A 20,575-nucleotide genomic window follows, 5' to 3' on the forward strand; every position below is an offset into this window, starting at 1 on the left:
AGCTGAGACTTGTTTGTGTCAACGAGCCTGTCAAGACTCGTCTGACATTGCCACGTAAAGCCCTAAAACCTAGAGCAAGCAGAGAAAGAAGAAAGAAAAGGAGGGAGAGGTTAATTTACCAAAAAAAAAAATCTGGGGTTGAAAAGATTTTTATGATAGGGAAATGATTTCTAAGAAAGGCGTATCTGGAAAAGCCCACTTCTCTGACAGGTTCTGTTTGGAGATCTGTTGTTCTTGTTGTTTTGTGTCTTTGAACAATGAAAGATTACCTGTGCTTTTAATGACCATGCAAGAGGTAGAGCTGGACTGAGTCAAAGAGAAGACCAGTCTGTCAGCCCCAGTATGCCGCCACGTCTGCTTTAGCTCACTTGCACGATCATAATCTCCATCTTCTCATGCAGTCGAGATGCCATAGTGCTACCTGAAAAGGTCCGCCATCTACTTATTAGACGTGACCTTAAATCCCACCTTTTTTGTGCAATTGAATGAGAACAGAAATGCAAACACCTTCATTTTCAGCGAAAGAAGGAATAAAGGTAGCTGTATGGAAAGAATTTGGCAGCACTCAGGGCAACCATTGAGCAAAACGAGGGGAAATCCAGCATAATTACACCAAAGCTTGTCACACGTTTTCTGGGAAAGATCACATTTCCAAAGCATATAATTTAATCACAGGGCATTAACTAGTGCCAGGAAGTATGGGGGCATTTGTTTACATCACTAGAGAAAGTATGAATCTGATGAGGGTTGGTTACATGATGATCTTCCTCCAAATGCACTACAAACATGGCGAGTTATTGATGCTTGAAAACCAGTTACATTTAAATGTTCATATTTATGTTTTGCTTCAATATTCTGTGCATATTTTTCACTTTGGAATCAACTGAAGTATATAAATACCATCCAAAGTTTTCAGGCATGATGAGCAATATTACGGCTGTTGATTCGCTATTCAGAACTGTAGCTGCATACATTTTGCTCAAACTAAGTGGTGCAAACGTGCACTAGAGAAAACATTTGTAGCCCTGTTTTCCTGTGCAATGCATGAGTTATTAGCTGCAAGAAATATTATTCTAGCAAAAAGTATTGAGCACAGATAATGAGCAATATCCTGTGAAACTTGCTTTTGAACAGCATTGCATTTTCCTATTGATAATTGCATTTTTGCACCCTGTGCTCAAAGTTTTATTTCAAATGTTTGGAAAGCAAAACTCTGTAAACAGGTATTTTTTATCACTGCGCCAAAGAGAGAGAGGGGGGGGGGGGGGGGGGGGGCACGTTTAATTTTTTTCCCAATGAAACAGGTTTTGGGCAAGACAACAGGCATGACAGTACATGTCAGGTATGAGGTGGGACAAGACCAGAGGCGCCAGAGCGTTGGGCCAACCCGCCCTGCCATGCTGAGACACGAATACAGCCTTAGCCTGCAGCCCTGCTCTGTTCAAACACACACAAACTACAGCTGCAAACTTGTCACAACACGTACAACACTGTATGTGTGTGCATTTGTTGTTGGTGCGACTGTGGTTTTACTGTGTGTGCACAAATCTCTGTATGTAGAAATCTCTTGAAGAAACCAGTTTTAAAATATTTTTTTCAAAGAAGTTTATTATCATCAAGTCTGCATTTATCTGGGTTTTTTTTTTTTTTTTTTTTTTTTTTTAAAGTGCAAAATATTATTGCACTTTAAAATCATTGTTTTCTGTTTTAATATACTTTAAGATATTTATTCCTGTGATGCAAAGCTGAATTTTTATCAGCCATGTCTTCAGTGTCACATGGTCCTCCATCATTCTAATATGCTAATTTATTATCAATGTTGGAAACAGTTGTGCTGCTTAATATAAATATGAATATATAATTCATACTTTATTCAGCAAGGTTGTGATAAATAAAAAATAAAAAAAACTGATAGTAAATACTTTAGTTAGAAAATGTTTCTATTTGGAATAAATGCTATTCAAAGAATCCCGGAAAAAGTATTACACATTCCAAAAAAAATATACAAAGAAAAAAAGCAGCACAACTGTTTCTGCACATACTGAATCTATTTTTTGTGCAGGTGAGATGAGTAAATACATGTTGACATTTAGTCTAGAACTACAGTAACATCATGTTCACACAGTGCACACGCCTCTGCACTTACTCACGATTTTTTCACGATTACTCACGAGCTATCAGTCAAGACATGGGAAACAAAGTAACTGGCGTTACTTATTTGGAAAAGTAACTCAGATATTTCTTTCTAAATTGAAAAGTAATGCGTTACTTTACTAGGTGCTTGAAAAAAAGTAATCTGATTACGTAACTGTGTACTTGTAATGAAGTGAAGTACTGCCAAGTATGGTGACCGATATTACGAGTCCGACTCTCTAACCATCAGGCCACGACTTCCCCGCAACCCCCAACACTGCTATTAACTATTTGATCGATGTTGACAGAACTAAGTTGAAGTACTAAAATCACAAACTAAAACTGAAAGTAAATAGAAAAGCTAAATAGAAAAATAAAATGTCAAAACTAATTAAAACTACAAATCCACAACGAAAGTACTGAAACTAACATTAAAAACTGAAAACTGGAGATATAAAAATATTAACATGTTATACCATTAACATGGTATATAATAATATAATACATTAGTTATAAGTAACGTTAAAATGTATTGTTTTTAGTATTATGAAGTAACATTAAAAACAATGAACAATCGCATCATTGTCACTCTCTCAAATCCCTCTTTTCTGTTTAAACAGTTACTCTAACCTGTGTGTGTGTGTGTGTATGTGTGTGTGTGTGTGTGTAATTCACATTGTAGCCCATGACTGGAACATAATTACACGCTAACACCACTGTGCCCCTCCCTGTAAAAAAACGAATGCCTCCAATTCATCAGATCACTTTGTGGCCCCACCCTTGTATGTATGTGTGTGTGTTTTTCCCTGTCAGAAGCGGCTTCTTTGGCCCCAAGCAAACACAGCAGCCTCCACACATATTTGCATTCTCAAAATCTGTTGCTTTAGGGCTAGAATTGGTACATCAACTGCTTTGTTTATGTGGTAAGGTTTGCAGGTTGGAGTCTACAATGTTCCAAAATATGTAAGAACGGTGTTTGTTGTCAGTATGTCAAGCTTCTGTCATTTATATCTGTCTCTGGCATTTTTGCCGGGCCTCTGTGTAGCTGACCCTTTGGCATTCATGTCTACAACTCTCTCTTTGGTCCTAGAGATCTTTCCTCTCCCCTTCTCTCTCTCACTATCCTCATTTAACTGAATGACAGGAGCATACAGAGGCATATCAGGTTGGGAGCAGAGAGGCAATTACAGTTATTTATCTTTCTTTTTTATAGAGCACCTTTTAAAAAAGCATTCAGTTCACGCACAAAACGCCTTCATCATCCACCGGTGAAAGCACCCTGGTGCTAAATTAGTCACAGCTAAAATGGGTCAAGTCAGTTCTGACAGTGCAGGTGATGATACTTCATGCTGTTGATATTCTGATGAAGACATCATCAGCAAGTGACATGGCAGGACAGGGGCCAAAAATATGTACTATTCAAATCTATTTTCAGTGCAGCTGACATAAAATGTGTACCAAAAAAGGCTAAATTTGTTCACATTAATTAATGCATTAGTCATAAACTAACAATGAGTTTTTGTATTATATTAATTAATAATGATGTGTAAAGCAATTTATTAACTTGTTAATTTCTGTTATTTTTAAACATAATATTTTATTGTGAATTTGTGAATTAAATGTTAATGTTTAACATGTAACAAATGTATTCTTATATGCAGAAATTAACATTATGCTAGATTAAGCTTTGGTAAAGTTTTTTTTTTAAGTATGTGTGTTCATGTCAAGATTGTGTAATATTCTGAAAGCTCACAAGCTGGTGTTGGGACGGGCTCAGCTCATTGGAACACTTCATATCAAAAGTTAATAGAGATGGAATTTAATGTGGCATTGTTCTTCAAAACAGCCCCTGGCAACATTCACAGCCCTTTTTTTCTTTCTTTCTTTTTTTCTTTCTTCTGCACCTTTTCAAACGAACTTTGTTTTTCTTCAGTTATTTTCCATGTACTTGATACGCTGCTTTCAGCACAAGAATTAATTTAAAGAAAAGTATCTGTGCTATTTTTCTTGAAAAAGAAGTGATGTGCAACCAGTCATTATCTACAATACAAAATGTGTGGCATGCCATTAGTTTTTGCAACTTTGGTGGCTGAGTGATGATTTGCAGTTGTCACAATGTTGGCGGTCACACTTTGTGGTACTATTTAATCATGTAGACCTTTCTTTTTCACCTATTGTGTATGGTTAGACAGTATCTTAAACACCTGACAATGCTGTAAGTATGAGTAACACCTGAGTGTTAGCCTGTGGTGATGAGGATGATTCAAGCACACGGTGTGATGCAATTGTGATTTTTGTGGTCAGTGACACCCTGAACATCAAGCTGTCATCAGTGATAAAGAGGATGTTGGGAAATGCAGTTGAGATTTCGTTATACAATTTGTATTTAATAATTATAAGTAAAGTTGCACATTGAGAAACTATAAACCCCATTCCTGAAACTTCAGCAGAGCAAACTTCTGTTTCAATAAAATAAATAAATAAATAAAAGTAAATGTTGATTTGAACATGTCAATTTATATTAGAATGGCATTATGAATGATTTAGACCATTGGTTCTTAACCAGGGGACTGGGGCCCAATAGGAGACCTCAGCAAACTTCCGAGGGGGCATCAAGCTGGCTTAAAATGTTTTAAAACGAGACAAAGCAAGCTTAAAGAAACAAAACAAAAATAATTATTTATTAAGTACATTTACCCCCAAACTCCAGAACTGGACTTCTACAATTTAATTCATTTTTATTTTAGTATTTTTAGTACTGGGGGGTCAAAAAATGTTAAAGGTTGGGAACCACTGATTTAGATTCAAATAAACATTTATTTTACTCGTTTTATGACATGAATGAGGCCTTTTAAAGGCATCCAAGGGCAAGTCTAAGCTTCTCATTGCTCAACACTAGAAAAATCATCACATCAGGGCAATAATTTTAACATCAGATTTCTGTGTCAAAATGTTTCTGACGTCTTCATAGATTAATCATTCTTCAGGTGATTTGGAAAGCACATTTCAGTGTGTGTCCTTAATCACAGGTAGGGCAAATCCAGAAGTCCTGCCGCCTGAAGCCAGCTGCTCTTCCCTTTAAAGACTGTTATATGGCACTTCTTCCACTAAAGGGTTGCCAAACTGCAGCTGTTTTAGCTCTACATTGCATGTGTTTGTGAGAAAGGCTTCTTTTCTTTTAGATAAAGAAGTGACCTTTAATGGATGTTTGGTAGTTTAAAGCAACTACTATTCCATTAGATTTTCTTTTTAAACAACGAAGAAAAAAATAACTTTTTAAGCATTAAAACATCTGACAAAAGCTCTCAAAGCAAAAACACTTTAGTAATACAGATTCAAATCAGCTTATATTGTTAAAATAGGAGTTCACTTTTATTACAGATGCATAAAGTAAATTTTAATTGTTTTATGGCAGTTACTAACCAAACTATTCTCTCTTTTCTTTAGTACTCCACAGAACTGAAGAAGCTGTACTGTCAGATTGCCAAAACATGTCCCATTCAAATCAAGGTCCTTACCAACCCACCCCAGGGTGCAGTCATACGGGCCATGCCTGTCTATAAGAAAGCTGAGCATGTTACCGAGGTGGTCAAACGATGCCCGAACCATGAACTGAGCAGAGAGTTCAATGACGGTATATTACTTCTCTAAATTTGTTGTCTGCAAATGCGATTAAACATGTTTTTAATCTTCAGCTTTGTGATATAATTGACTGACTTTTGTGTTTAATAGGTCAAATAGCCCCACCCAGTCACCTGATTAGGGTTGAGGGAAACAGTCATGCTCAGTACATGGAGGATTCCATTACTGGGCGTCAGAGTGTACTGGTGCCTTACGAGCCCCCTCAGGTGAACACACTCTCACACACATTTCAGAGAAACCTGGCTGTCCATACATACACTGCACACCTGAAATCATTCCCAACAGATGTTAATTTAACATAAACACTCTAGAGAAATGAACAACAGTGAGTAGTGTATGACACAACTGTTCCCTATTAACAGGTGGGCACAGAGTTCACAACCATCCTGTACAATTTTATGTGTAACTCCAGCTGTGTTGGTGGAATGAACAGACGCCCTATCCTCATAATCGTCACTTTGGAAAGCAGAGAGTAAGACCATTTTAAACACTGGATTTTATTCCCTTAGAGGAAATATAGAAATATGCATTAATTGCTTGATTGTTTCTTCAGTGGTCAGGTTTTGGGCCGACGCTGTTTTGAGGCTCGTATATGTGCGTGCCCTGGACGTGACCGCAAAGCTGACGAGGACAGCATCCGTAAACAGCATGTCAGCGATGGCACAAAGAGCAGCGAGGGTACGAAACGCCGTAAGTAGTGCTGGGGCTGGTGACTGGGCTTTATCTAACACAAACACATTTGCATCGCATGTTTCTTATTCCTAGATAGTTCTTACCTCCATACATACTGCATGCCCTCTTGTACAAACACACACTGCAGCTTTTCCACCTGTTCTCTGCTTTAGCTCTGTGTTTTGTGCTTAAGAACTTGTATTATGGCTATTTCACTTCCTCTATCTCCGTCTTCCACAGCTTTCCGTCAGGCCTCTCACCTCTCTCAGCTAAACTCCATCAAGAAGCGAAGATCCACTGATGAGGAAGTGTTTTGTCTGCCTGTGAGTATCTCAAATTTGTTTTTCCAATGTAAATATTCACTAGGGAAAGGTTTTTTTTTTAATCCGCTTTTAAAGATAAATCTGCATTGTCTTCCATTCTGTTGCTCTTTATTTAATTAATTTTACACACAAGAATGATGCCTTTGTGAACAGTCCCTAACTTGATAAGGAAGTGTTGGTAGAAACTTTTATGAAACCTGCTTATATTATGCATTGTTGGTATTATTCATACTATATAATCCATTAAAAAACTGGTTAAATATAATTATAATAATTGATTGTTCATAACTGTTATTCATAATAAAAGTATAATTCATCATTTTAACATCAATGCATTGGGTGTACTCGCAATAAATGATCAACAAAATATTTTACTGCATTTATCAATCTAGGTTAATGTTAATTTTTACATACATGCTTTTACATATACTATATTACATATTTCAAATTGTACATGAACAGCACTGTATTAAAAATTTACATCAAGACGGATGAATGATGAACACCTTACAACACATTAAGAATACTTTTACATTTAAATTTATATGTAGGCTTTATAGAAAGTGTCACAGAACTATTTGACACTGAAAACATAATCTCTCATTCTTAAAGTATATTCAAAGTGAAGATTTGAGCATAATTCAGGAGTCTGACACCCAGGCTTACCCCTTCTCTCTCCTTCTCTGTGCTTCAGATTAAAGGCCGTGAAATCTATGAGATTTTGGTGAAAATCAAAGAGTCTTTGGAACTTATGCAGTTCCTCCCTCAGCAGACTATTGAGTCATACAGACAGCAACAGCAGAACCTACTGCAGAAACAGTGAGTACCTTTCACATGCAGGAAGATTCCCCAATAAAAATGGGGTGGTACTACCTCATTTGAAAATTAATAAAAAACAAAAATGGAGAATTTTTCCTCATCTCTTAATTTTTATAATGTGACTAGCCAGTCAAACTATAGGCACATACTAGTGTTAGCAAGGTCCACCCACAGATTGATATCTGTGTGTCAGTTTTTTAATAACTTGATCAACTTTATTGCTTGGTTTTAACACTTATGGATTTGATTGTGATTGCTCATTGACTGACTGTGAACTGACTTTGTCATTTAAGTATTTGGCTTGTTTGTTCAGCAATTAATTTCTGCCCCATCTCAGAGTTTCTATAGTGCAAACACTGGAGCTTAACGTGGCAGTTTAATTCTCTCACACTGATGGTATAATCTTGGCTACTGCATGAAAGTATGAGGTTGGATTGCATCTTGCATGAGATTTGTGTTGTGCATCATTGATGTTGTTAGCCCTTAAGCAAACCCTGCTGTTATGACCGACATAAATGCACATAGTATTAATAACTGTTTTAAATTCTGCTTGGCTTCTCATTAAGGGTGTACCTTGCTGAGATGGTGCTTTGATTTATTCAGCTCCCCATTTTATGACATTCGGATTACCTCAGAACTGAATCTGAGTCAAACAAGTTAAAACTCTGCCTACAAATTGTTATTGGTCTTCACGGTAAATGCAAATTAAGTCTGTATTCTCTACTGCCTTTAGCCTTGAGCATAGTTTTCTCAGAAATGCATTCTGTATCTGCTGTAATAGTGCTCAACAGAGGGGGAGGGAGAGCCTTGTCTCCCTTACACTGGGATTTGGATGTCAATGCTTTTCTTCCTGTAAATTTCTTTAAGACAGCTTAAACCATCCACACCCAGTTGAGCTGTTCAGTCATGACGTCAGTTTGTAGGTCAACTGGATTCACCATGGATTCCCTAGGGAAGTTCTAATAGCCTATTTTCAATTATTGAGTAAATTAAAGAGTTAGGTTTACGTAATCACACATATTTTGGCAATTGTAGTCATTATGTTAGCAATTGTTGTAGAACAGAATGTGAAAATGGTTCAGTAATGTTAACCACAGAACACGCTATACGTTTAAATCAAAAATCACTATTCTAAAACCACATAGATATTCCCAAGGGAGCCCATGGCTAAAAAATGCTTATTCTCTACTGGGTTTTAGGACTATAAGCTGCTAAAACAGCTCAAAGTGTTCTGTTCAGTGTGAGAAAATATAGAAAGGCTGTTGATTGGGTTCTTTTGATCTTCTCAAGCTTTGGTCTGAGCTAAATGACTAGGTAAGAATGACCAGGTAGCCATTATCTTTAAAACTGTCCCGTTGTAGGACAAAGACCGAACACACATGCTGTGAAATGTGCATCTTTTGACTCTCCTAAACTATTATTCGAGTATAGCATGTTAATGCAGTATATATTAAAGGCAGCCCCATCCTTGTTCAGATTTTTGATAGATTTTTGGTTGACATTTCCAAGCAGCAAATGTTGTTTGATCCTTATCAGCATTGTCTGCATGCTGTTACTTCTCTTTTTCATTCATAAACCTGTTTTTCTGACTAGACTTTTTTTCTTCCTTTTCAATAAAGCTCCTTCTGCCTTAGATTCAGTGGGTTGGGTGTTTTATTTTGTTGATTTTCCTTTTCGTACTTTCTCACTCTTTCTACAGTCCAAACACTGAAATTACTTCCGAAGTTGCAACGTACTGCCAACTTGTGGAGAGATTGCACATTGCTAAAATATGAAGAAAAAAAATCATGCATCTTGTTTCATTACTATCAGATGTTTCATCTTTGTTTGAGACTTTTTACTAGCTGACATAAATTTTTTCAGCGCATTTAAATCACATAATGAAATTTTTTTCAAATGAATGAGGCTTGAAAGATTTGTATTTGCATGATTTTACAACATACCACATTTATTTTAGGCAAATACTCTGTACAATTCAAGTTTGATTTATTCATCATCAACTGCTTATCACTGGGGTCTCTCTCTTTCTATTATTTAACGATGCAGTCTAATATCTTTCAATATTGTAACGTTCCATTCTTCCTGACATTTTCCTCCACTTTTTCTTTCTTTCTTCTCTCTTGCCTGCATTTTCCTGTCTTTCTATTTCTCACTGTCTATCTTTGACTCTTTCCTACAGCCTGTTAAGGGCCCGTTTGCGCTCTGAGCTTCTGGACCCAATAGGTGAGCAGAAGAGGCGCTTCAGTGCTTCCTGAAAGTAGGAATCACATTCCTCCTCCCTCAGAGCATCCCTCCCTCATCTCTCTCCATCTCTTCTTCATCTCATCCTCTACCCCTCAAAGGGGCTCCCTGTGCTTCACCTGTGGTAACTCCTAGACTTTTTCTGTGCCACAAATAGGTTGAATGCAGGATTTTGTTTCTACCACCTGAACACCTCGTTTTAAAAATGTGAGCTCTCAAGTGAAGTCATTTTAGATATTTTTGGAAAGTTCATTGCATGATTTTGTCCCTCCAAAGTGTATTATCTAGACTATGGCGCTCATTTATTAATTGAAATAATCCATTTGTGTGTTCAATTTGCTTACACTCACCTTACAGTCAGATTTAGTTGCATTTGTATTACTGTTCAATCATCTGAAGTGTCAAAAGTTTCTTAAAACATTTCATTGTCCATACTTTTTTTTAATATTACTTAAAGGGCCCTTGTGACTGAGGTGGTTTGTTTCCTCAGCATGTGTTTGTTGGACTGATCTGCTGGTATTGCACAGAAACCCATTGCACATAAACAGTATAGCAACTTCTCAGCTGACCACCTTATTTCTCTCTTTCTCTCTTCTTTCCATCTGTTTTTCTTCTTTCTATCTATCTAAACAATCCTGAATGTCGAAACTGACCAGGAACCAAGCACACATATTTTTTATGGGACTCATAGTTTTTCTTTAAGATCTTGATGATGGTTCATCTTAAATAGCTTATTGTTTTTTGCCTCTGTCTTCATTTTATTATTGGAGCTGGACTCATTGAGTTGTCTATAAATGTGGGGGGATAGACTTTATCGATGACTGAATTTTGATAATGCTGGTCATGTTTTGTAAAGTGCACTGCTGGGCAGTAATTTGTGTGTTTTGTCTTGATTATTTGTTCATTTTCTTAAAGATGTATTTTCTGCGGTGTACATGGCAGTTAAGAGAAAAGGAAATGAATGCTATAGTGTTGACAGATTCTTTTGTTGTTTCATATGAAATTAATGGTTGTTGTATTCTCAATGGCTCTTGCACTTTTGTCAGTTACTACTATTCAATAAATGACTTCTCTGCTTTTGTGTTCCTATCCCTGCTCTTCTTCTCTGTTCTCTTTTCTTTATTTCTCGACTCTTCTTTTTACTTGAATTGTCAGGGGCTTTTAGTCAGAGCATTTAAAAATATCAATAATATCGACAAAGATAGTAACATTCAGGTTCAGAATAATTTATTCACTCAGTTATGAAAATTCAGCAATTCTTCGCCTCATGGCATTCCAAACCAGTATTGTTTTTCCCCAATGAACATAAAATATATTTTGAAGAATGTAACCAAATCATTGTGATTTAAAAAAACAAAAAGAAACTATAAATTTTTATAACATAATTAAATAATGGTGTTTTCTTTGTATGTGGATAGTTCTATCCTTTTAATATTATATTACACAAGTAGTTCATGTAAATGCCCAATAAATGTTAGTTTTTCATTTGTTATTGCACAGAAATCCATTGCACATAAACAGTATAGCAGTCATTTAAAGTAGTAATATTGTTTGATCTGCAGTTTAGCAGTTGCATGTTACACAAGTATATGGATTTAGTTTCCTCTCAATGTGACTTGTAACCCATATGGTTAAAAGTTTATAATATAAAGTATGTAAAGTATGTAATTCATTAAGAATTACAGAACAACACAGACATGTTCTGTGTTTCTCCACAGTTTAGGCCTTCCATAGTGTCCAAAACATTAAAAGAAAGCATTTAATCATGACAAGGTTGCACATTTTCTATAATAAAGCCTATGCAAGAGACTTGGCATTATTAATACAGAATCTGTATCATCTTCTCTCCCTCAGGAGCTCTCTGCCACCCCAACCTGCTTTTGGGTCCTGCTCACCCACCCTCTGCAAGAACAAACTGCCATCAGTCAGTCAGCTCATCAATCCCCAACATCGCAACACACTCACCCCATCCAGCATGGCTGGAGGACTAACTGACAGTAAGGCCTCTATAAAATCATTAATCATTTAATTCGTATATCTTTATAGTTTGTCTACAAATGTGTCAGTGTCGTTTAGGGCTAACAAAAGATCTTATAATAGAGTTAAAGTGATTTCGGATCTAAATTGTACAAAAAGTGAACACTTTCTCCCTAGTGAAGAATATCCTGTCTGGGCTTGAGAAACACTCAGTTCTCAATGTCAATCTGACAGAGTTTCCTTTTAAAATTGAACTAGATCTTTGTGGGACAGTCTGCCTTCCCTTCGGCACACTTTGGCACTGTCAAAATGTACTTACACATGACAAATATGCATTCTCCTTTGGCCTGCTGTGTGAAATGAGATGAGATGACCTAATTCATATTTAGTGCCCTCAGGTGTTTGTTATTTCAGTCGATTTCAGTCAAAGACTTGACAGTTTATGTAGTGTGTGTGTATAATATATAGGCTATAATAAATGTGAGCAGGATGGGGACAGAAAATATTGCATGATTTTATATTATTGGTAACACATTACAATAGGGATAAACATTAATGCATTTGGTTTCATGAATAAACAATGAATAATATTTTTCCATATCGGTCAGAAGCTTGGAATCATTAAGATTTTATAAAAATGTTTTTAAAATGAGTTTCTTATGCTGACTAATCCAGCATTTATTTAATAAAAAAATAAAGTGATATTGTGAAATATTACAATATTTCACAAAAAAACGTTTTAACTGTAAAACATTTTTTCAGTATTCTTTAATAAATAGACAGTTCAGTTTTTAAAAATCTTACTCACCCCAAACTTTTGAATGAAAATGCATAACGGTTTCCACAAAAATATTAAGCAGCAACTGTTTTTGACATAGATAAAAATGTTTCTTAAGCTCCAAATCGGCATATTAGAATGATTTCTGAAGAACAATGTAACCTTGAAAACTTGGGGTAATGGCTTCTAAAAGTCAGCTTTGCTAACATAGAAATAATTACATTCTATAATAAATATTATAACAGAGAGCAGCTTTTACTGTATTTTTGATTCAATAAATGCAATATTAGTGAGCATTAGAGACATTAACAATAAATAAATAAAAAACGCCCAAACTTTTGACCGGCAGTGTATTCTTCATTGTTTTTGTTTTTTCATTGTTTTGTACAAATTACTTTGAACAAGTATTATGCCGTAAAAGTTTATATATGATTAGTTTCTGATACCTAATGCATTAACTGATGTTAACACATTGAACCCTATTGTAAAGTGTTACCATTTTATTTCCCTTCTTTTGAGGTTTATTACAGTCTCAACCCTTTCCCCTCCCTTCAGTGACCCCTCCCATGATGGGTGGCCCTGTTCCCATGAACACAGACATGAGTGCCCTGAGCCCCACCAACCCCCTGCAGCCTCAGTTACAAATGGTGCCCTCTCACTGCACACCTCCGCCACCCTACCCCATGGACAACAGCATTTCCAGGTACACAAATACACTTACAGTAAGTCTCTCTGAAATTGCTCAATGAAAGTGTAATAGCATTACTGTAATCATGTGTTAAAGCTTAATATCTGTCAATTGCAGCTTCCTGTTGAGGCTGGGCTGCTCAGCCTGTTTGGACTATTTCACAGCCCAAGGACTGACCAATATCTACCAGATTGAGAATTACAACTTAGAGGTGAGGAATTTGCCTTTCTCCTTAATGTTTTTCATATTCATTCATATTTGGAAAAACTATTTAGCAGGTGCATGTTTACAGGAATAGTTCATGTAAAAATGAGAATTAGCTCACCCTCAGGCCATCCGAGATGTAGATGAGGTTTTTCTTCTTCATCGGAACAGATTTTGAGAAATTTAGTATCTTACTCACCAGTGGATTCTCTGGGTGCCGTCAGAATGAGTTCAAACTGATCAAAACATCACAATAGTCCACAACAAAACTCGTTTAACATTTTGTGAACTGAAAAACTGCATGTAAATAAATCAAGACGTTCTAACTTAAAACCTCTATTCATATTATTGCTTTCTCCAGAGAAAAAAAGTCTCTCCTGAATTAGGAGAGAAATATGCATAGATACATTGTCTATAACAGACGAAAACGGTTCTAAGCAAATATGTTGGTGTAATTTGAGAGGACAACAGAGAACAGACGTTGTCATAGAGGTAGCGTTTTTATGAATTATGGACTCATTTGATGGTTTAAAATTCAGACATGTTGATGGATATGTTTCTAACAAACAAGCAGCTTTTTATTTATTTATTTAACCTTTTTTTAAACAGGCAAGTTCTTTAAGAACAAGTTCTTATTTTCAATAACAGCCTGTCAGGAGAATTAACATATATCCTGAGAAACATACAAACATATTACAATACATAATTTACAGGTCAAGCTCAGAGCACTACTAGTAATTTTTTGAATGCACATTCCAATCATTTGGGGCAGCAAATTCAAAAGCGGGAACAGTTTATCAACTGGAGTTGTGTGGATTCATTTTGGATTGTGTTTTAATCAGCATTTTAGCTCTCATTCTGATGGCACCCATTCACTGCAGAGGATCCATATGAAAATCTGGATCTGGTGTGACTGGGTTGACGGAGAGATCAGAGCAATGGCTACTGTATTCATGAGCTCTGTGGTATATCTATCCACAGGACTTGTCCAGGCTGAAGATTCCCACAGAATTCCAGCACATCATCTGGAAAGGAATCATGGAGTACCGGCAGACCATGGAGTTTTCTCCACCTCCCCACATCTTGCGCACCTCTAGCGGGACATCCACCGTCAGCGTGGGCTCCACCGAAGCCAGAGGCGAGCGTGTGATCGATGCAGTGCGTTTCACTCTTCGTCAGACCATTTCATTTCCTCCAAGAGACGACTGGACCGATTTCTCTTTTGACCTGGCTCCAGATTCTCGCCGCAACAAGCAACAGCGTATCAAGGAGGAGGGAGAATGAATGTAGTGCATCACAGTTCACAATAATACATACATACATACATACAATGTCAACAGTGCACATTTACTGTACACACACTCACGCGCTGTTTTATATTAACACACTTGGTGTTGGTCCAGATCGTTTCACAGTTTTCCTCTGCAAGTGATGATTAAAAAAACTGTGAGCCTCATAGTCTTGTTCACTTAAACTTAAACGGGCAGATAAAATGCACTTAAAGTCCTTTATGGTTTCATTTTTCTTCTGGTGGATTTAGCTCTGGTTGTCATTTCAAGCCCTTTATTAAACGCAAACAGCTGTAGCTGAGGGGAAATGGTGCTTTGCTAAATTGTCATTTTTACTGTTTCTTGAGACAGAGCACTTAAGAAATGCTAACATATTGTTACTACTTGCAAAATACACACTGAACTTTCGGGGGTTTCTTTTTTGTTACATGGTTTTTTTGGGTTATTTTCCTCCCAGCAGGAGCTTTAATGTTAATTGTATTCTGTGTTGTGATGATCATTCCTTGCGGTCGAACAATGTCTTTTTTTTTTATAAATGTTGACGTTTGTCAGCTTTGATTGTATGTATTTCAAATCCCACATGGTTCTTTATTCTCACAGAAAGTGTTATTCATCCGTGGTGTAAGACTGATGTTGTCATGTAGCCTTTATGTAATACTGTAAACCATTCTTTGTATCTTTTATTTGTGAGTCGCAAACACTGGTTCAATTCAATACTTACACACTGCAATGCAATAGTTGAAAGTTGTGATAATGCATAGACATGCTGTTTACTGGCCTCTAAAAGTATAAAAGTGACTTGCATTGATACATTGGCCAATGTCTTTATACATTGCTAATGTAGCTTCAGTATTTTTAAACAAATTTCCACTTCACTTGATACTTATTAGCCTGTTGTGGCAATATTGTACAGATTTTTTTTATTACGCTTTCATGTGTCAACTGAGTAGACAATTCTTTATCAAACTATTATTGTAAATATTTTGCAATGTACTTTTGATATAAACAAAATAAAACATATCATGCAACATTGATTGTATTGTTGTACAAAAACAATCATTTTATTTAAACAATAGTCAGACATTGTGGACCTTATTTTGATTTATTTAAATATGAGATATCAATAGCATTCTGTGGTTTAACAGACAATAAACAAAGGTTAAAAAGTTGAGCATTGGGAACACGATCCTCTGAATATCCGTTCATGTTGGGGACGTAAGGAAATCTTATTCTCATTTAAGACTTTCAAATTTATTTTTTTGAACTTGCATAGTGTGACAAAATGTTACGTATCACCCTCCCTTAATCTTAACGTTACCTTTAGTTTTCCTTACACTCACTGGACTTGTGTATATACATAGTTTTGACGGCTACAGCATTCACAAGCCATTTTTTCTTTAGTGCTTCAGAATGCATATATAAATACTTGTATTACTCAATAGCTATTCCCAATAAAAGCTGGTAGGCATCCTAAACTTCAGGTTCTCAATACATTATTTGGTAAACTTGGCCATTGCTTAGAAGACCCATTTGACTTTTAACTGCCTCACAAACCAGTTCCCTTTATTCTTGAAAGGTGCGATCACAAAATTGCAGAAACTAACAAAAGGTTCTAATAATTTCAGGGAGTTTTAGTCAATCAGCACAGACAACAGCAGAGTTGTATGGAAGTATTCATGTGTCACACTGGTGTAACCACTTGTGCAAGCTGCATCCTGTAGGGTAGCGTACTTTCCAAATATGAAAATGAAGTATATTTCTTCACCTCAATACCTGTGATGAGGCTCCTGGAGAATCTGTTTGCTGTAAAAACGCTGCTCTGATAAATAAATTAAACTCTTCTCAGTTACATAAGTATACAGCATTATATGATGTTTACATCTTTAAATGGCTAAAGAATTAGTGACTTCAAACACTGAAGCAGATAAAGAGCAATGAAGTTCCTTGATTTAGGTTCCAAAACCGTATTCTCATCCACAGGAGCTGTTTGAGACTCATATAAAAAGCTATAGCTCATTAAGGCTCGAGACAGATAAAGGAGAGATAATAAATCTAACTTGCTTAATTAGGTCAGTTTCTCAAAACAGAAATCATAATCACAAAGCAAAATGAACAAAATAACCATTTCTATCCAATCTCCAAGCCCAAAGTTTTAGAACTCCTGTCAATCTTGATGGCAACGTGCCCAAACAGTCATGACAGAACTCCACGTCAATGTTGCCCAGGGAGGAGGTGGAGGGGGGCTGATGACAAAAAACTGTGGGAATGCTCTACTCCCTCCTTCCCCTTTCGGTGGTTTTGGTTGAAGCTGTGGTTGTCTCCTGGATGACCAGAGTGCAGCATCTCTGATGTTTCTGTCATTAAGAGCTCTCCATAGCATCCAAAACTTTCATGATTTGCTGTTTGATGACTTTAGTGGCGTCACCGGCGTTTGGAATTAAATACCTTCAGAAAAGACAAGAAATATCAGAACACTGCCTAAAATAAGTAGGGTGAACGTACCTATTAAGCTCAAATACCCAATTAAGCACACTTCCATTTTGAGATCAGATTATAAAAAAGAAAAAATATTTATTATCCTACTTGATGTCTTAACCAAGTGATATGTTTGTTACTATATACCTCCTATAATTTCAAGTCAATCAGATCATAGCACACTGAGATATGGCTCTCCATGTGTTCACACTGTCTGGTGGCCATTTTGAAAGCGGTCTATAAACATTCACCAAAAGAGGAGCCCCTTAAATGTGCGGTTTTTTTTTAGATGTTTAAGCCTTGATTTTGGGTAAGTTCACTACTTATTGTAAAATTAAGAGATTAATGTTCAGACTTTTGCATATTATAACCTGGAACTTGGATGTGGGAAATAATTACATTAGATCCAAAAGATAGTTTTAGTAACACAGCGCAGATGCTACAGAACAGTTAGCTGACTAGCTGTATAAAACTGTGTGCTACGCTAATATATTATTTCACAGGCATTACTGGCTTGTACGTTTACATCCATAATATTATAAATTGACAGTTTATTGCTGGTCTCTCGTTTTACAGTGCTGTAATTTTCAGCTTCAGAGTGACATCAATAAGAAAAAGTATAATTTCATAGATATTGTTAATAATAGTTGTTAAAATATGTATGAACTTAATACATGACCTAGACTATTCTAGACTCCTGTCATTTTAATTCATGTGTTCTGTTTTTTTGTGATTTACTTTGTACCTTCAAAAAATATATATTTTTACAATTATTCTTTAAAAATGTTCCTTAAAAGCATTTAATTTAAAAACTCTTATTTTGTCATTTAAAATAAAATTCAATGTGTGTGAGAGATTAATATTTTAACAATTTTTTGTACTGAAACCAATATCTTGTGCACTAAAAATGTCTCGATGTAGATTTTGGTGAGCTTAATAGGTACGTTTACCCTAAACATACTAAACACTAAGGATGTGTAAACATTTTAAAACTGAACAGTCAATGAGTTTAATTTGAGTTTTTAATCAAAAGTACAAATATCTGTATATACTATTAAGCTATTAGCTATTTAGAGTTATTATCATTAACTAAAACTATTAAATATTTTTTTCATTGAAAAGACTCAAATTTACAAGCACACACAAAAAAAGTAACACCACAATAATGTTCCATTAGTTTACAACATTGGTTAACAAAACAATTAAAATACTTCTAGAGCATTTATTAATCTTGAATGTATTACTCATAGTTAATTATTGTTAACACATTGACTAATGCTTTCTTATGAAGAACTATAAACAAATTAAAATGAAAACCGAAAAGTATAAAACAAAAGCTAATTAAAAATATTACTAAAACTACAATAATATAAAAGTAATACTAAAATAACACTGGTATATAGTAAACAGATTAGGGGATGTGTAAAAAGGGTTAACAAAATTAAATTAAATAAAACATTGGTGTCCAGTGGTCAGTCACCATACCTCTCCACGGCCAGTACCTCCACTCCTGCAGCATTGTTGTTGCCAAACTTAAAAGTGATAAGTTCTGGATGCTGCTTCTTGGAGGTGATCTTCACCACAGAGTTTAGGGCCTGCCTAGATTGGATGTAAGCAAAACCTTTTCGGGCAGTGATCTCTCTCAAACAGTACATGTGTGTTGCAGTGATGAGCAGATGGCTGTGGAAGATAAAATGATAGAATTATCCACCACTATACTCAACCCACCATCCACCAGCTGGAATGGCCCAATATCTGATGGGCTGAAGTATTATAACGTAACAGTTTTTCACATGCATCAGGATTATTTTACTGACTACACTAGCTAATATAATACATATACATACTCACTCACTGGCCACTTTATTAGGTAAACCTGTTCAATTGCTTGGTAACACAAATTGCTAATCAGCCAATCACATGACAGCAACTCGATGCATTTAGGCATCTAGATGTGGTGAAGACGACTTGCTGAAGTTCAAACCGAGCATCAGAATGGGGAAGAAAGGGGATTTAAGTGACTTTGAACGCGGAATGGTTGTTGGTGCCAGACGAGCTGGTCTGAGTATTTCAAAAACTGCTGATCTACTGGGATTTTCACGCACAACCATCTCTAGGGTTTACAGAGAATGGTCCGAAAAAGAAAATATCCAGTGAGCCCGGGTACAGCTCCTGTCAGCTAAGAACAGGAAACGGAGGCTACAATTCGCACAGGCTCACCAAAATTGGACAATAGAAGATTGGAAAAATGTTGCCTGGTCTGATGAGTCTGGATTTCTGCTGCGACATTCAGATGGTGGGGTCAGAATTTGGCGTAAAGAACATGAAAGCATGGATCCATCCTGCCTTGTCACATCGGTTCAGGCTGGTGGTGGTAGTGTAATGGTGTGGGCCTCTTAGTACCAATTGAGCATCGTTTAAACGCCACAGCCTACCAGAGTATTGTTGCTGACCATGTCCATCCCTTTATGACTACAGTGTACCCATCTTCTGATGCTACTTCCAGCAGGATAATGCACCATGTCACAAAGCTCAAATCATCTCAGACTAGTTTCTTGAACATGACAATGAGTTCACTGTACTCAAACGGCCTCCACAGTCACCAGATCTCGATCCAATAGAGCACCTTTGGGATGTGGTGGAACGGGAGATTCGTATCATTGATGTGCAGCCGACAAATCTGCAGCAACTGCGTGATGCTATCATATCAATCTGGACTAAAATCTCTGAGGAATGTTTCCAACTCCTTGTTGAATCTATGCTACGAAGAATTAAGACAGTTCTGAAGGCAAAAGTGGGTCCAACCCAGTACAAGCAAGGTGTACCTAATAAAGTGGCCAGTGAGTGTATGCATGCGTGTGTGTGTGAGATAGATATATATATATATATATATATATATAAAAATACCAGAAGTGGCACATTTCACTGACGAGAATCCATAACTCACATTATTTTCTCAGGCTGCATGATATATTAAACCCATTTAAAAATCATAATTAAGCATAATTGTGAATTCTCAGACGCTATGACTTAAATAATTTTATGCAATGCAGTTCTAATACAGTATATGAGCTATAATTATTTCCATGTGTGTAGGTTAAGTAAGTGCACCACACAGTAGTTCCGCAGAAACTGTTATCATTTACATGTGTGGAGCGTCTCAAACTCATCTCTGCATGTTGTTGTGAGTTTGGGTTTACTATAACGTTCACCTGGGAACGCAACGTGCGCCATTTCATCAGATTTGTAAAGTTGCAAACAGGAGAATACATCGCGCTTTCAAAATAAAAGCTCAAACCCTCACTCTGAGTTTACACATATTCAATTAATTACA

At 36.3% G+C, this 20,575-nt stretch overlaps 2 protein-coding genes across 23 annotated transcripts in view; one reads left to right on the plus strand and one right to left on the minus strand.

Moving 5' to 3' along the window:
* Positions 1–15,799, plus strand: part of tp63 (tumor protein p63) — a gene marked incomplete at its 5' end in the record, with an annotated part of 40,840 nt that extends 25,041 nt beyond the window's left edge. For 2 of the 17 annotated variants that reach the window (XM_079432740.1, XM_079432752.1), the window contains 10 exons: positions 5,581–5,767; positions 5,866–5,981; positions 6,138–6,247; positions 6,329–6,465; positions 6,688–6,770; positions 7,465–7,589; positions 11,685–11,827; positions 13,141–13,288; positions 13,391–13,484; positions 14,459–15,799. In XM_079432740.1, coding sequence (XP_079288866.1) covers positions 5,581–5,767; positions 5,866–5,981; positions 6,138–6,247; positions 6,329–6,465; positions 6,688–6,770; positions 7,465–7,589; positions 11,685–11,827; positions 13,141–13,288; positions 13,391–13,484; positions 14,459–14,761 — 1,446 coding nt within the window. In that variant the 3' untranslated portion in view covers positions 14,762–15,799. Of the gene's footprint in view, positions 1–5,580; positions 5,768–5,865; positions 5,982–6,137; positions 6,248–6,328; positions 6,466–6,687; positions 6,771–7,464; positions 7,590–9,768; positions 11,172–11,684; positions 11,828–13,104; positions 13,308–13,390; positions 13,485–14,458 lie in introns of those variants that run through there. The other 15 variants (XM_079432749.1, XM_079432753.1, XM_079432742.1 and 12 more) reach the window with 14 other exon arrangements.
* tbc1d23 (TBC1 domain family, member 23) overlaps positions 15,418–20,575 on the minus strand; it is a 31,290-nt gene continuing 26,132 nt past the window's right edge. For all 6 annotated transcript variants that reach the window (XM_079432739.1, XM_079432735.1, XM_079432734.1 and 3 more), the window contains 2 exons: positions 18,727–18,921; positions 15,418–17,211 (listed from right to left, as the gene is read on the minus strand). In XM_079432739.1, the coding sequence (XP_079288865.1) occupies positions 17,127–17,211; positions 18,727–18,921 (280 nt within the window). In that variant the 3' untranslated portion in view covers positions 15,418–17,126. The remainder of the gene's footprint in view (positions 17,212–18,726; positions 18,922–20,575) is intronic.

Source organism: Barbus barbus (genome assembly GCF_936440315.1).
Source record: "Barbus barbus genome assembly, chromosome: 13".
Taxonomy (NCBI): Eukaryota; Metazoa; Chordata; class Actinopteri; order Cypriniformes; family Cyprinidae; genus Barbus; species Barbus barbus.